This window comes from Phoca vitulina, unplaced genomic scaffold (genome assembly GCF_004348235.1).
Source record: "Phoca vitulina isolate PV1807 unplaced genomic scaffold, GSC_HSeal_1.0 scaffold32, whole genome shotgun sequence".
Taxonomy (NCBI): domain Eukaryota; kingdom Metazoa; phylum Chordata; class Mammalia; order Carnivora; family Phocidae; genus Phoca; species Phoca vitulina.
Genome location: NW_022589735.1, coordinates 12,004,127 through 12,016,453, shown reverse-complemented (window position 1 = coordinate 12,016,453; position 12,327 = coordinate 12,004,127). Strand labels below are relative to the sequence as shown.

The window sequence follows — 12,327 nt, the reverse complement described above, 5'->3', positions numbered from 1 at the left end:
TTGGATATTTTACCTTGAGTCAATCATACACCATGATATTCGGCGCCCAGTCCTGACATGGCTCTAAAACTCCTCACTCACTCGGTTTTCCACTCTGTGTTCCAGACAGTTTTGCCCACTTGCCTTTCCCTCTGCAAAGTTTCTTTCTCTGCCTTTGCTCCCAGTGGTTCCTCTGGGTACAACCTCCCCTGCTCCATCTACCCAACAAAATCTGCAACAGTGCAATCTTTTATGCCCACTCACCAGTTGGGAAGATTTTCTCAACTCTCAAATTTATTTGGTAACCCTCTTTTGACCCTAATCCCATTTTACATTGCTTTGTCATTACCATAGACACAATACCACTCTCGCGTTCGACTGTAAACTCTTTGAGGGCAAAGACTGCCTTCTCCAGGGTTTGCTGATTGAAAGAACAGTTGTTTGTTTTTCAGCAAAGCCTTTGAAAAATTTCTATGTAAAAGATGGTTAAAATAAGGACATGATTAGGACAGTTGATGAAATTTGAATCAGGTCTCTAGATTAGATAGTAATATTGCATCAATGTTAAATTTTTTCATTTTGGTAATTGTACTATAGTTACATATGTGAATGTCCCTGTTCTTAGGAAATGCACATTAAAGTATTTAAAGGCATAGGGGCATAATTTTATGTACAGATTACTCTCAAATGGATAAATGTGTGTGTGTGTGTTTGTAAATGGATAGTGGTAAAGTACACATTACTCTCAAGTGGTTAAAGGTGTGTATGTGTATGTAAGTGGATAGTGATCAAGTAAATGTGGCAAAAGGTCAGCAGCTAGTGAGTCTGGGTGAAGGTCATTCTTTGTTGTATATTCATAGCTTTCAAATAACTTCAAAATTATTTCAAAATAGTTAAAAGCAAAAAAATAATTAAATTTTATTTATTTTACATATAAATTTTATTTCTATCAGTAAATTTTTATGTATTTATTTCATATACAATTTATATATATTTTCAGAGATCATCATAGAAAACTAGTTCAAAGGCAGGAAAGGAAAAGGAGCATTTATTTGTAAATGAAAAAGCAACCCAGAGAAAAGTTTAGAATCCACCCGTTTAGTATTTTGTAAGTGACCAGTAGGCCCCGAGCACATGAGAACTCTCCAGGTTATCACGAGGCAGCTCAGTTACCTCAGAACTTTGTGGCTTAAGACAGCAAACGTGCATTACCTCAGTTTTGGTCCGTGTCAGGAATTTGGGAGAAGCTCAGCTGGTGGCTCTGGCTCAGGAGCTCAGTACATCAGCAGGGGCTGCAGTCACCTGAAGGCTTGACAGGGCTGGAGGATCCACTCCCATGGCTGTTGGCGGGAAGCCTCCCCTGAGGCTTCACTTTGCTGCTTGAGTGTCCTAATGGCATGGCAGCCGGCTGCCTGCAAGAAGGGTGGTCCAAAAAGCAAGATGGGAACTGTGTTGCTTCTGATGACGTAGATCTCGAAGTTATACTCTGTCGTTTTTGCCGTATCCTGTTGGTTGCATGGTCTACTCATCAAGAAAGGGGCTGACACAAGGCAGGGATCATTGGAGGTCAGCCTGGAGGTTGGCTACAACCCTAGGGTATAATTAGGGCTGCCAGAGCATAGTTGCTGAAAAAAGAAAGAAAGAAAGGGTAAATTTTATAAAAGGGATAATAGAGCTTTTTTTTTTTGGTGGAGGCCAAATAAATTAGGACTCCAGATGGAGAAGAATGAGTGGGAATGTTATTGAGGAATATGAAGTCATGAGAAGTTTAGGAAGATCAAGATGATTATATTCACTGAACCCTGGAATGAGAAGTGGTGCTTGAAGTTTCTTTTTCTTATAAAAAAGAGAGGTATTGTTTCCCCAAAAGGAGATAAGTAGACTGAACCGAGCAAATAAAACTGCAATTCATAATGTTTTAAGCCACAACAGCTGTTCTTTTTTTTTTTTTAGAGAAAGAGAGCCGAGCTGGGAGGTGGGGAGGAGCAGAGAGAGAGAGAGAATCTTAAGCAGGCTCCGTGCTCAGCACAGAGTGCAGAGCATGATGTGGGCCTTGATCCCAGGACCCTGGGATCGTGACCTGAGCTGAAATCAGGAGTCAGTCACTTACCTGACTGAGCCACCCAGGCACCCCAAACATCTCTTATGAGTCTGTTCTTATGTCCCTCTCTTTGTTTTTCTGATATTGGGTGTTTTCACTTTCTTATTTTCATGATCAACATCAGAAGTTTGTTTTCTTAGTTTTTTTATTTTGTATTCTTTTATTTTACTATTATTCTTTTATTAAGTAGGCTCCACACCCAGCCTGGAGGTGGAGAACATGGGGCTTGAACTCACAACCCTGAGATCAAGAACTGAGCTGGGATCAAGAGTTGGATGCTTAATTGATTGAGGTCCCCAGGTGCAGCAGCTGTCTTTGATATTGACCCTATGTTCTATTATTTCTCCCAGTCTCGCCAATTCTTACTTTCCCTTGTTTCCCGTATACTTCCCTTAGTCTACACCCCCTCCAAGGGCAGATCCACCCCAAACCTGAATGCATGAACCTCCACCCCTTTCTTTGCCCCCAGTCCCTGTTCCCTTCGTTGGATTTTGCACACCCTCTCTGTGTTAATCTCCAAAACACTTCTTTCATCTAATAATGCACCCGGCTCAAAGACTTCAGTGTATCCCACTGCAGGCAAGATAAAACCATATGTACTCCTTAGCCTGGTGCTCAAGACCCTTTATCACTGAGCTCTGCCTACTTTTCTAGCACTGCCTCTCAGGATTCCTTACAAGTCCTCCTGCTCTCCACCCGCAAGGCTTGGCTCCCACTTCTCTCTTTGCCTCATGGCCCCTTGCCATGGTTTTCATTTACTCAAGGCTTCCTTTTACCCGGATGTGATGCCAAGAACAGACCACAGATGTTGTAGTCATCAGCCAGATTGGTTCAAATCTCTGCTGTTCTAATTGTCTGTTTTCAAGTGAAACATTTAATCTCAGCCAATGAGATTACGTACATGAGGTGCAAGGCATGAGGTAGATACTCAGTGATTTCTAGTTCTTTTTCTTTTGAACGCTCCTGTTCATGTTCAACCTCTTTCATGAAACTTTACTGCTCACACTGGTTTTTCCCTCCTCTTAAAACTCTGGCCCTTTGTTTCTACGTTGACTCATTTGGCAAATAATAGTTTATGTAGAATTTTCGTCCCTAGTAGATTTTGACCTGTTGAGGCTGAGACCGTGCCTTATAAGGCATCATGGTCCCCACAGTTGCTTGAACTTAGATCCTTAGTGAGTATTGTTTGTGGAATTTTCCATGTGCTGTGCGTGGGATTCCTAGGGGTGTTTTAGAGTACTTCCCAAAGTTGAGGACGTGCGGGTGATCAGGGTCCCCCTCCCCCCAAACTACCCTTTAATGCCACCTAGATAATACATGTGGAGCTGGCAGGTTAAGTCGATGAGACTGTACCTCTCTGTTCCCACAACAGCTTCTTCTGGGCTTAACCATGCCTGCCTCGTGCTGTATTGAAATGGTCCGTTTGTGGCCATTCTTCATGTAGCTGGTGAGTTTCCTCAGGGTGGCCCAGAGCCTGGCAGCCGCAGGGCTTTGCCTCGTTCTTGCTTGGTGTGAAGTGTCCAGTGAATGCCAAAACTGATATGAAACACTCACTTCCTGCTAATGTGTGGGGATTTTTTTTTTTTTTTGGTTGCTTATGAAACCATTGTAAGTTTGTAGAATAGGATTTGATAAATGTTTTTGGTGTTAATAGCTGCACTCATTTAACTTATATTCTCGGAGCCTTCCAAAGAATGCCGTGCGACTGCCCATATAAGATGATTTAACGTGATTCAGAAGAATATCTCTGTTGTGGTGTTTGATGTGAGCAAAAGAACATGAGGCTTTACTCATACACAACATATATGGTCCTTGCATTGCTTCAGAGAAAGAGTTATGCTTGGTTGAAGTCATACGCTGCTAGAATAACTAGCTTTGGATGGTCAAAACAGAAATCACAACAATGCCTCCCGGATTCTTTTTATCTGCAAAGTAGTATTTCTGTGGAAGTTCTCATCTGGGGTTGTTCCCAGGACAACCAGTAGTGTTATTCTTTTTTTTTTTTTTTTTAAGTAAGCTCTACTGCCAATGTGGGGCTTGAACTCAGAACCCTGAGATCAAGAGTCACATGAGTGTCTTTTGACATCTTTGATACCCCCAAGCTGGAGCTCTGATACTCTAGTCACAGGCCTGAATCTCCAGGAAGAACACAGCATGCTCCTTCTGTCCCACTTGGGCAGCCTTTCTGAGTTGTTATTTACAGATAACATGATGGTGTGATCAGGGAAAATTGGTGGCTTTTGGTACCCAGAGAGGGGGTAGGGATTGTGGAAACGTGACTACTCTTAATCATGAAATTTATTTTCGCTTAGAAAACTGTGAGATGATTTTAGGGAAATGAGCTTGAGGAAAAACTGGGTGAGGGCACCCAAGTTATTTCTATGAGTGCACTTAATGATTCTAGGAAGGAAATAGATTTTAGAGGCAGAAAGGATTGTCTGGCATCATTTATCCCTCTGTTGTTGCAAAAATAAATTAGCAAGTCAACGCCCCCGTTATTTATTTCTCCTTACTACACTGATAAACTACTCCCTATCATCAGAACCTAGATTCATCCATTGTAAGGATTGTATTCAACCTGATTATTTATCGAGGTTTTTGTGAGAATAAGCAAAGCCTGCCTTCCTAGTAGGTAGCAAGAGTTAATCCTACCTGCTGTGTTTCTTTTTTCTAATAGGAGCACTTTAGCAATGCTAATCAGTTATACTGATTTTCTGTTTTGATTTTTCCATAATAATTAAGTGAATGATATGAAATGCAATCAAGTTTGGCACTAGGGGGTTCATGCAAATGACTCTCTCTTTTTTTTTTTTACATTTTAAATTTTGTTAAATGGAACCATAAGGAAAGTTATTTGAAGATGAAGACTGAGTGGGTGGGGGTAGCAGAACTCTTAATTTAGAGTTTTGAATATTTTCCAAATGTCTATTTTAATGAAGCAAATCACCATTGTGTTACTTTTTTTCCAATTGAAATAATTCTATTTTTTAAAGATTGTGTCTTGTTTTCATACGTGCTCCAAAGTGGAAGATTATAGTGTAAGACAAGATGGCACAGCTTAAAAGAGAGAAATGAGGGGGAAATGTGTTGAACTTTCTTCCTTCAGGGTAGACATAAAGGAAAAACTGTACCCGCATTTACTCAGCGAAACCTATAGAAGAATACAAATAAAGCAGGGAAATGGTATATGTAATGCCCTATCCATTTCTTACTTGGGTTTTTTCTCTCAGTGCCTTTTATTCAACAAGACAGAACAAAAGGAAGGAACATCTGTGTTTCTGAATATAATGAAATGTTGTATTTCTATAGTTTCTTACAGCTCATTGGCATGTCTGTGAAATGTCCTTTCCCCACACGGTATATAACATTTGAATTATTTTCTCAAAGGGTTTTAGCCTGTTTATGTGAGGTTGCATGATCCCTGCATCTGGAACTAGCAATTCTTTTTGCTTTTGATGTTTTATACTCTAATGCAGGTTATTTTAGAACTCAGTTAATTTTTTTATTTTAATTTGGAAAATCCTTGGGGAATGAGACCAGCTGATGTATATATACATTTTTTTAAATGTCTTTATATTTTCCCTTCTGTAAACACCTCCAGCAACTTGGCAATGCAGTTAGATTTTTCTGTATGCCAAATTTCAAAAGCAAAGGGGAGGTAACCAAATTTTGCTTTTTTTTTTTTTTCCTGCCATCCCCACAGAGAGGTTAAAGCCTTCATAGAGCTTCACGTCAAGTGCAAAGCAAGAAGGGCTACCAAAAGATTAACGTTAAAATTTTTACATTAAAGGAAAACACACAGCCTTTTCCTTTTTCTTGGCAGTTTGATTCATTGCTTGCAGCAATTTCTAACTTTACAGACTAAACATTTCTAATTGGAAAATGGATGGTTTGAGTCTAAGATGGTGACTCACGATATAAACTTTCCAATTTGGGGTAATTGTTGGTAAGTAGACAGCAGATTACTGCTGACTAGCACTCGTTTTGTCTTTGAGGAGAGAATGAAAGTTAATATATATATTTCACACTTCGCTGAAACAAAACACTTACCCTGACATAGATAAAGCAATGAGACAGGAGGTATTTGCCATGCTTGTTTGTTACAACTAAGTATATTAGAGGTTTGCTTTTTTTGATGAATGTGGAGAACATCAGCAGTGTATTACATGTCTTCAACTGTGAAATGGGGATCATAAAAACACCTTTTTCTTAGGTAAATGACTGTGAGGACTGGACAGATCACGCACATAAAAGGTTCCACGCCCTGGGCCTGACTCCCAGGAGCCGGTCTGGAAATTATTGCCTATCATCATCATCATCATCATCATCACTGTTCGTCATTCTTGTTAAGTGGAAAAGCTTCTTTGGTTATATAATGTTGAGCTTCAGATTTTACAACTTCATGACAAACACTGATAATTTGAATTAATTTATAAGCCCTATTTTGGCTACCCATTTATGCTTTTAATGTTAGAATATATTTTGTGATGACGGAAACCCCTTTTTAAAGATTTCACAGCCTCTCATAGTGGCTTATAGTATCTTCTCATTATCCTACACGTTCATGATATTATTTCCTTATCCTAAATCAAATGTTGTCTTTAGTTTTAGCCTTTGTGCAGTTAGACACAGGTGTGACACTTGTCACGATATACTTGATACACTTATCCTTATAAACAGCCTTGATTTTGAAGGATTGAGTACTTCTTCCCTTGATCTAGTCTCTTGACTTTGAAGGATAAACTATTTCCTAAGGTTAGGTTTTTGCTGCTATTGTTGTTTATTGTTTATTTGAAGATAAACTTACCCTCTACCCTTTTTTTTTTTGAAGTAATCTCTACGCCCTGCATGGGGCTCGAACTCATGAGCCCAAGATCAAGAGTCCCACACTCCAGGGCGCCTGGGTGGCTCAGTCATTTGAGTGTCTGACTCTTGGTTTTGGCTCAGCTCCTGATCTCAGACTGAGCCCTGAGGCGGCTCCATGTTCAGCAGGGAGTCAGCCTGAGGTTCTCTCCTTCTGCCACTTCCCTGACTCATGCCCAGGGGCTCATGCTCTCTTTCTCTCAAATAAATAAATCAATCTCTCTTTTTTTTTTTTTTTTAATAGGAGTTCTGTGCTCCACCAACTGAACCAGCCTGGCATCCCAATAAACTTATCTTTTTAAACCACAAGGTCATTATTCAATAAATTTTGTTCCCATTTGGTTCCACGCCTTGTGGTGTAGAAAGTTAGTATAACTTCTCAAAATGCCAGCTTTCACCCGGAAAATAACTGCTTCGGTCACATAATCTGGCCTATTGTTACTAGTTTCCCTAGTTTACCAACAGGCAGGTCAATACCTGTTCTCTTTTTAAGTAGTAAGTGGATCAGCTATTTATAGTTCCGTGTCCATTTTTGCAATAATTATATAAAATCATTTTATAAGTGTGCCAATTAAATGTTTCCTTCTGACTATGGGGTAAGTTCCTGGAGGTGAGGAGCTGGGCGTGAGTTCCAGGCACAGGCCATGCTGCTATTACACACCCGAGCTGGTGAGTGCCTGGCACATAGTATGTGTTCAATAAATGCCTGCCGATGACTTCGTGTGAGTACCTCCTGGGAACCTCAAACTTGACGTATCTGAACCTGACCTAAAGCTTCTTCCATCCCAGAAGGAGAGGGCATCTGTGCTTCTCATCTTAGTGAAGGGCACGCCATCTACCCATGGGGCTCTTCCGGGGAGCACTCCTCTCTCTTACTCTCATATTCAGTCATCAAGTTCTACTGATTCAATTCCCAAAAGTCTCTCAGATTCGCTCACTTCCCTGCAAGGTCTGCGTCATCCCCCAGTGAAGTTCTCGGACTTGGCAATGGTGTACAAAACCCTTTGTGCTATGCCCCTGGCTCTTTCTTGGCTGAATTAATTTGAGCTCCCCAAAGTGTACCTGACCCTCCCTCCCCTCTGGTTCCGTCTGCACGGAACATTCTCCTTCCTCTTGTATCTCCTTTGCGGGCCTCTTTTGCAAATAAGCTGCTGTTTGCTTTTCCGTTGTGTTCATTCTTCCTCTCAAGAACACCAGGTTGGTTTTCTCTAACACCGACCTCTAAACAGCCTTACACCTTTTTCTGCACACCTACGAACAAACCTCTGTAAGATGGCTGGTTTGTTTCTGTTGAGCAGATGGGGAAACGGAAGCACTAAATGTAGGAAATGTACATCATGATTATTAAATTATAGGCATCTTAATGGCCAGGGACAGAAATTGTGTCTGTATTTGATGTCCAGTTTTTGCACAGTGCCTAGGATGGAGCAGACCTAGCAGACGTTCCATGGCCGTTGAGTGAATTATTGAATGAATCTCAGTTTGAGCCTGAGGTGCTTCTCTCTTGAGTCAATGGAGCTTCTGTTTCATCGTTTACCCTCCAGGACAAATGAGGCCAGATTCCTCTGTGAGCCCTCTTCTTCCAGAAGGGAAATATGCCTGGTGAGAGAATCTGGAAGTCTGTGTTGCTCTGAGTTGTTCGGGTAGATTCCTTTAATGTCGGCTGGCCTGGATGAGAAGGGCTTTTGTTGTGATGGCAATTAATGATGATTTGCACATTTTGGTAATTTATAAAATGGTGACCACCCTGCACAACACAAGAAATACCTCTCTCTTGGACCATGAAATCTGGTGACCCGTCTATTTAAACACATGGCTCGTTATGCGTGGTTCAGCCCTACCGACAACTGGTCCCAAATGGTTGTTGTACTGAAAAGAATTCTGTTTGGGTCATTTTAATGCTTCTCTAATTGGGATTTTTGTTTTCTTGTAGGTTGTTCTTCCAAAAAAAAAAAATGGTTATCTCTTTGAACTCATGCCTGAGCTTTATCTGTTTCTCGTTATGCCTCTGGAGCAGGACAGCATCATCCCTGAATCTTGAAGACCCTAATGTGTGCAGCCACTGGGAAAGGTAATCGTTTTGAGAGTAGTCTGAGAAGTAGTTTCTGATGTTTTTTTTTAAATATATTATCATTACCAGCCTGACATGTAAAATTAGACTTTGAGAAGAGATTATGAAATTACTTTTACGTAAAAACCAGTAGTTATATTAATAAATTAGTACTCTTCACCTCGGTCTTACAGAATATAAAGTGAAAGAACTCTGGTCTATTGATTCTAACACAGGAGCAATCATATCCTGCAGGGAAAATATTACTAGCTCCATTCACATGATCTCCCAAACATCTTCTCCCTGCTCTCAGTCTATTTTGCAATAATCTGGGGGAGCTGGACTTATGCATGGGAACCAATGGGTAAGCGGCGAAGGACAATATGGAATAATGTACTGAAGGGTGGCCAAGTATGGTACAGAAAAATTGGGCTGTATGTGGCCTGAAAAGGGCGATGTGATTTCTGGAGGCACTGGAGAGGGCGCATGGACATAGTGTCAGCTGAGATGCTCCTAAAGACCTGAATAAGATGAGCGGATAGCAGTGATTGAGTAGAGTTCTAGGCATGGAAGGTGGCTTGAAACCAGTGCCATGCAGACCGCTGAGGGTCTTGAGCAACAAAACTAGAGTCAGTACGGTCCTGAAGGAGGGCAAGATTGACTAGATTACATCAAAGCAGATGATGTCGTATACAGATTAGGGCAATGTACGGTAGGAGATGCAGAGGAAGGGACAACACAACAGGTCATTGTCAGAGAGCTTAGAGTCCTTTTTGGAACACAAAAATAGTACAAACCATCTAGTGCTAAGGCAGAATAGTCAAATGTAGTCTACACCACTCTACTGTGCTACTTGCATTTCTACAAAAGCATCTTTAGCTACAAGTCACATTGCGAGTGTCGGCTTTCCAGAGAGAGGGTGGCACCCTTCTAGTCCGCTCAAGCACCCCAGAATAATGGGTAGTTTTGATAGCTGTATGCGCCATTTCATTGAACTCCCTGTCGCTTTTCCCTGTGCTCAGCACCCAGCACCGTGAGCAGGGCACCACAGGGGACACATCCAGCCAGGACTGTCGGCACAGGTCAAAATGAGCACAGCTCAGAGCCCTTCAGGCACAGCAGCTGTGTCACTCTAGGGGCACCCTAGTCCCTCACTCACAGCATTATTTTTTTCAGTGAGGGCTTCCCCATGTCTATGCGCAGTATTACAATCAGGGTAACAGAAACGTACTCCCTGGTCAATCCATGGAGTTACGTATCATTATGAAGCTTTAAGCTGTAGAGGAAATATGTGTATATAATCAAGTTCTATGTATCTGTGGTATTAACTGTATTATATAGAATTGAAGGGGAAGGACCTCCTATTAATTATCTTTATAATCGTCGCAGCACCCCCCCATAAACATTTCAGCTACAAAGAGCATAATAACTATCCATTAAAGCAGTAAAGATGAATCAGTGAATACAAGAATGGGTACATATCACATTTGAAAAAGGGAGAAGCCACTGGTGGTTGAACTTGTGGGAGCATGAGAGCTTTGGAATAGAATCAAACTCGTAAGATACTGTGAAATAAGAATCAACACATCTTGGGGCACCCGGGTGGCTCAGTTGTTAAGCGTCTGCCTTCGGCTCGGGTCATGATCCCAGGGTCCTGGGATCGAGCCCCGCATCGGGCTCCCTGCTCGGCGGGGGGCCTGCTTCTCCCTCTCCCACTCCCCCTGCTTGTGTTCCCTCTCTCGCTGTGTCTCTATCTGTCAAATTAATAAATAAAATCTTTAAAAAAAAAAAGAATCAACACATCTTGGTCACACATGGATTGTAGGATGTGCAGGAGGCAGCGAAGGTGAGATTTAGAACCTGCTCTCTAAAAGCGTGGAGGTGTCATATGAGAAAGAAAAGGAAGAGAATTGATTTGAGAGGGAAGAGATTAGTGTGGTTGCCCTGTCGTGTGCCTAAGATCGGTTTGAGAAATGGGCCCGGTAGTGTTTGGGAGCACAGAATCAGGAGTCTCCAGCATGATGAGACGTGAACAGGTGAACTCTCTGAGGGAAAGGCTGTAAAGAGAAAAGAAGCCAGACTTCAGGTAACCCAGCACCCACTCGTACATGTACATTTTGTCCTGATTCTTTCCTCATTATTTGACGAAACTTGGCAACACATAATTGCATGTTTTGTTCGCTATGGATAATTCCCAGGGTCTAAAACCCTGCCTTGCTTAGGGCATGTGCTGGATAAATGACTGTTGATTGAGTACACTCACCTGACAGGAAATAAAATGGCTAAATATGGACACCAGTGGGGGAATGGGGAGAGGGAACAGAGGGACAGGCACAGGGCACATTAGTCTCTAAACCTAATGCAGTTTAACCATTGCAGAAGGAATTAGAGTAACCTCTAAAAGACTTACTAATGAGGAGGGAAAAAGAGCGAGAAAGAGAAGGGACATAATAGGGATTTTTTTCTCCCAACTGTATTTTTTTTCCTATGACCTTCTAGAAAGAAGGATTGACAGCCATAATCTTCTTATTGATACATTTCCTGTTTTAACGCCAGATAATGATTCTTGGAAGAAATGTAAAAGAAAGTGCAATAGTTGTGACAAGAATGGAGAAAGGAATATAAACTAAAATGATCAAACAAGGGTGCAGGTGACACATTCTGTATTTTCAAAGCCTGTTTGAATGGAAATGGGGAGAGGAAGATGAGTGTCAAGGACAGAATTCCTGGTGGTAGGGCTGAGTAGGGCTCATTGGAGGCTTGCCTTATCTCAACCCCACCTGTACCAAATGGACTCAGCTGGAACCTTGCGTCTCACAGTGGCAGTCTGTGGGGCTGTGACTTGAGCCCTGCCTGGGCACCTGCCAGAAATGCAGACTCTCAGGCCCTGCCCCAGGCCTGCTGAATCATTAGTTTTCAAATAAAAGGAGGCCTCATTTTAATGCAGCCATTGTGGTTCTGAGAAGTCGTACAGAAAATAAAATTAAGGAAAATGAAATCATTTAAAATATACAAGGGGTGCTTGCTATTAAAGGAATCCCGTGCATCAGCCTTTTGGAAATGGATAATTCCATGAATTATCTGTTCCTTCTTCATATCACCTTTCCCTGGTCTGTGAGTTTACGTGTTGGCATCTACTGGGGTTTCTGCTAAAGAGAGCACCAAGGAAGAGAAGCCATTCTTTGCCCATCCCCTTGGGGGTGGAACACAGAAGTGGTAGTAATTGAAGCAGCGAGTCCTGAAGCGAGCAGAGATAAGGAATGATGATTATTATCATATCTGATTAAAGTAACAAGATCATTTTGGCAGATAGAATGTAATGAACCACTTTGGA

The 12,327-nt window shown here is 41.6% G+C and overlaps 1 protein-coding gene across 3 annotated transcripts in view; it reads left to right on the top strand.

Moving 5' to 3' along the window:
- MEGF10 (multiple EGF like domains 10) overlaps window positions 1-12,327 on the top strand; it is a 162,665-nt gene that overhangs the window by 32,358 nt on the left and 117,980 nt on the right. For all 3 annotated transcript variants that reach the window (XM_032425049.1, XM_032425050.1, XM_032425048.1), the window contains exon 2: window positions 8,877-9,014. In XM_032425049.1, coding sequence (XP_032280940.1) covers window positions 8,899-9,014 — 116 coding nt within the window. In that variant the 5' untranslated portion in view covers window positions 8,877-8,898. The remainder of the gene's footprint in view (window positions 1-8,876; window positions 9,015-12,327) is intronic.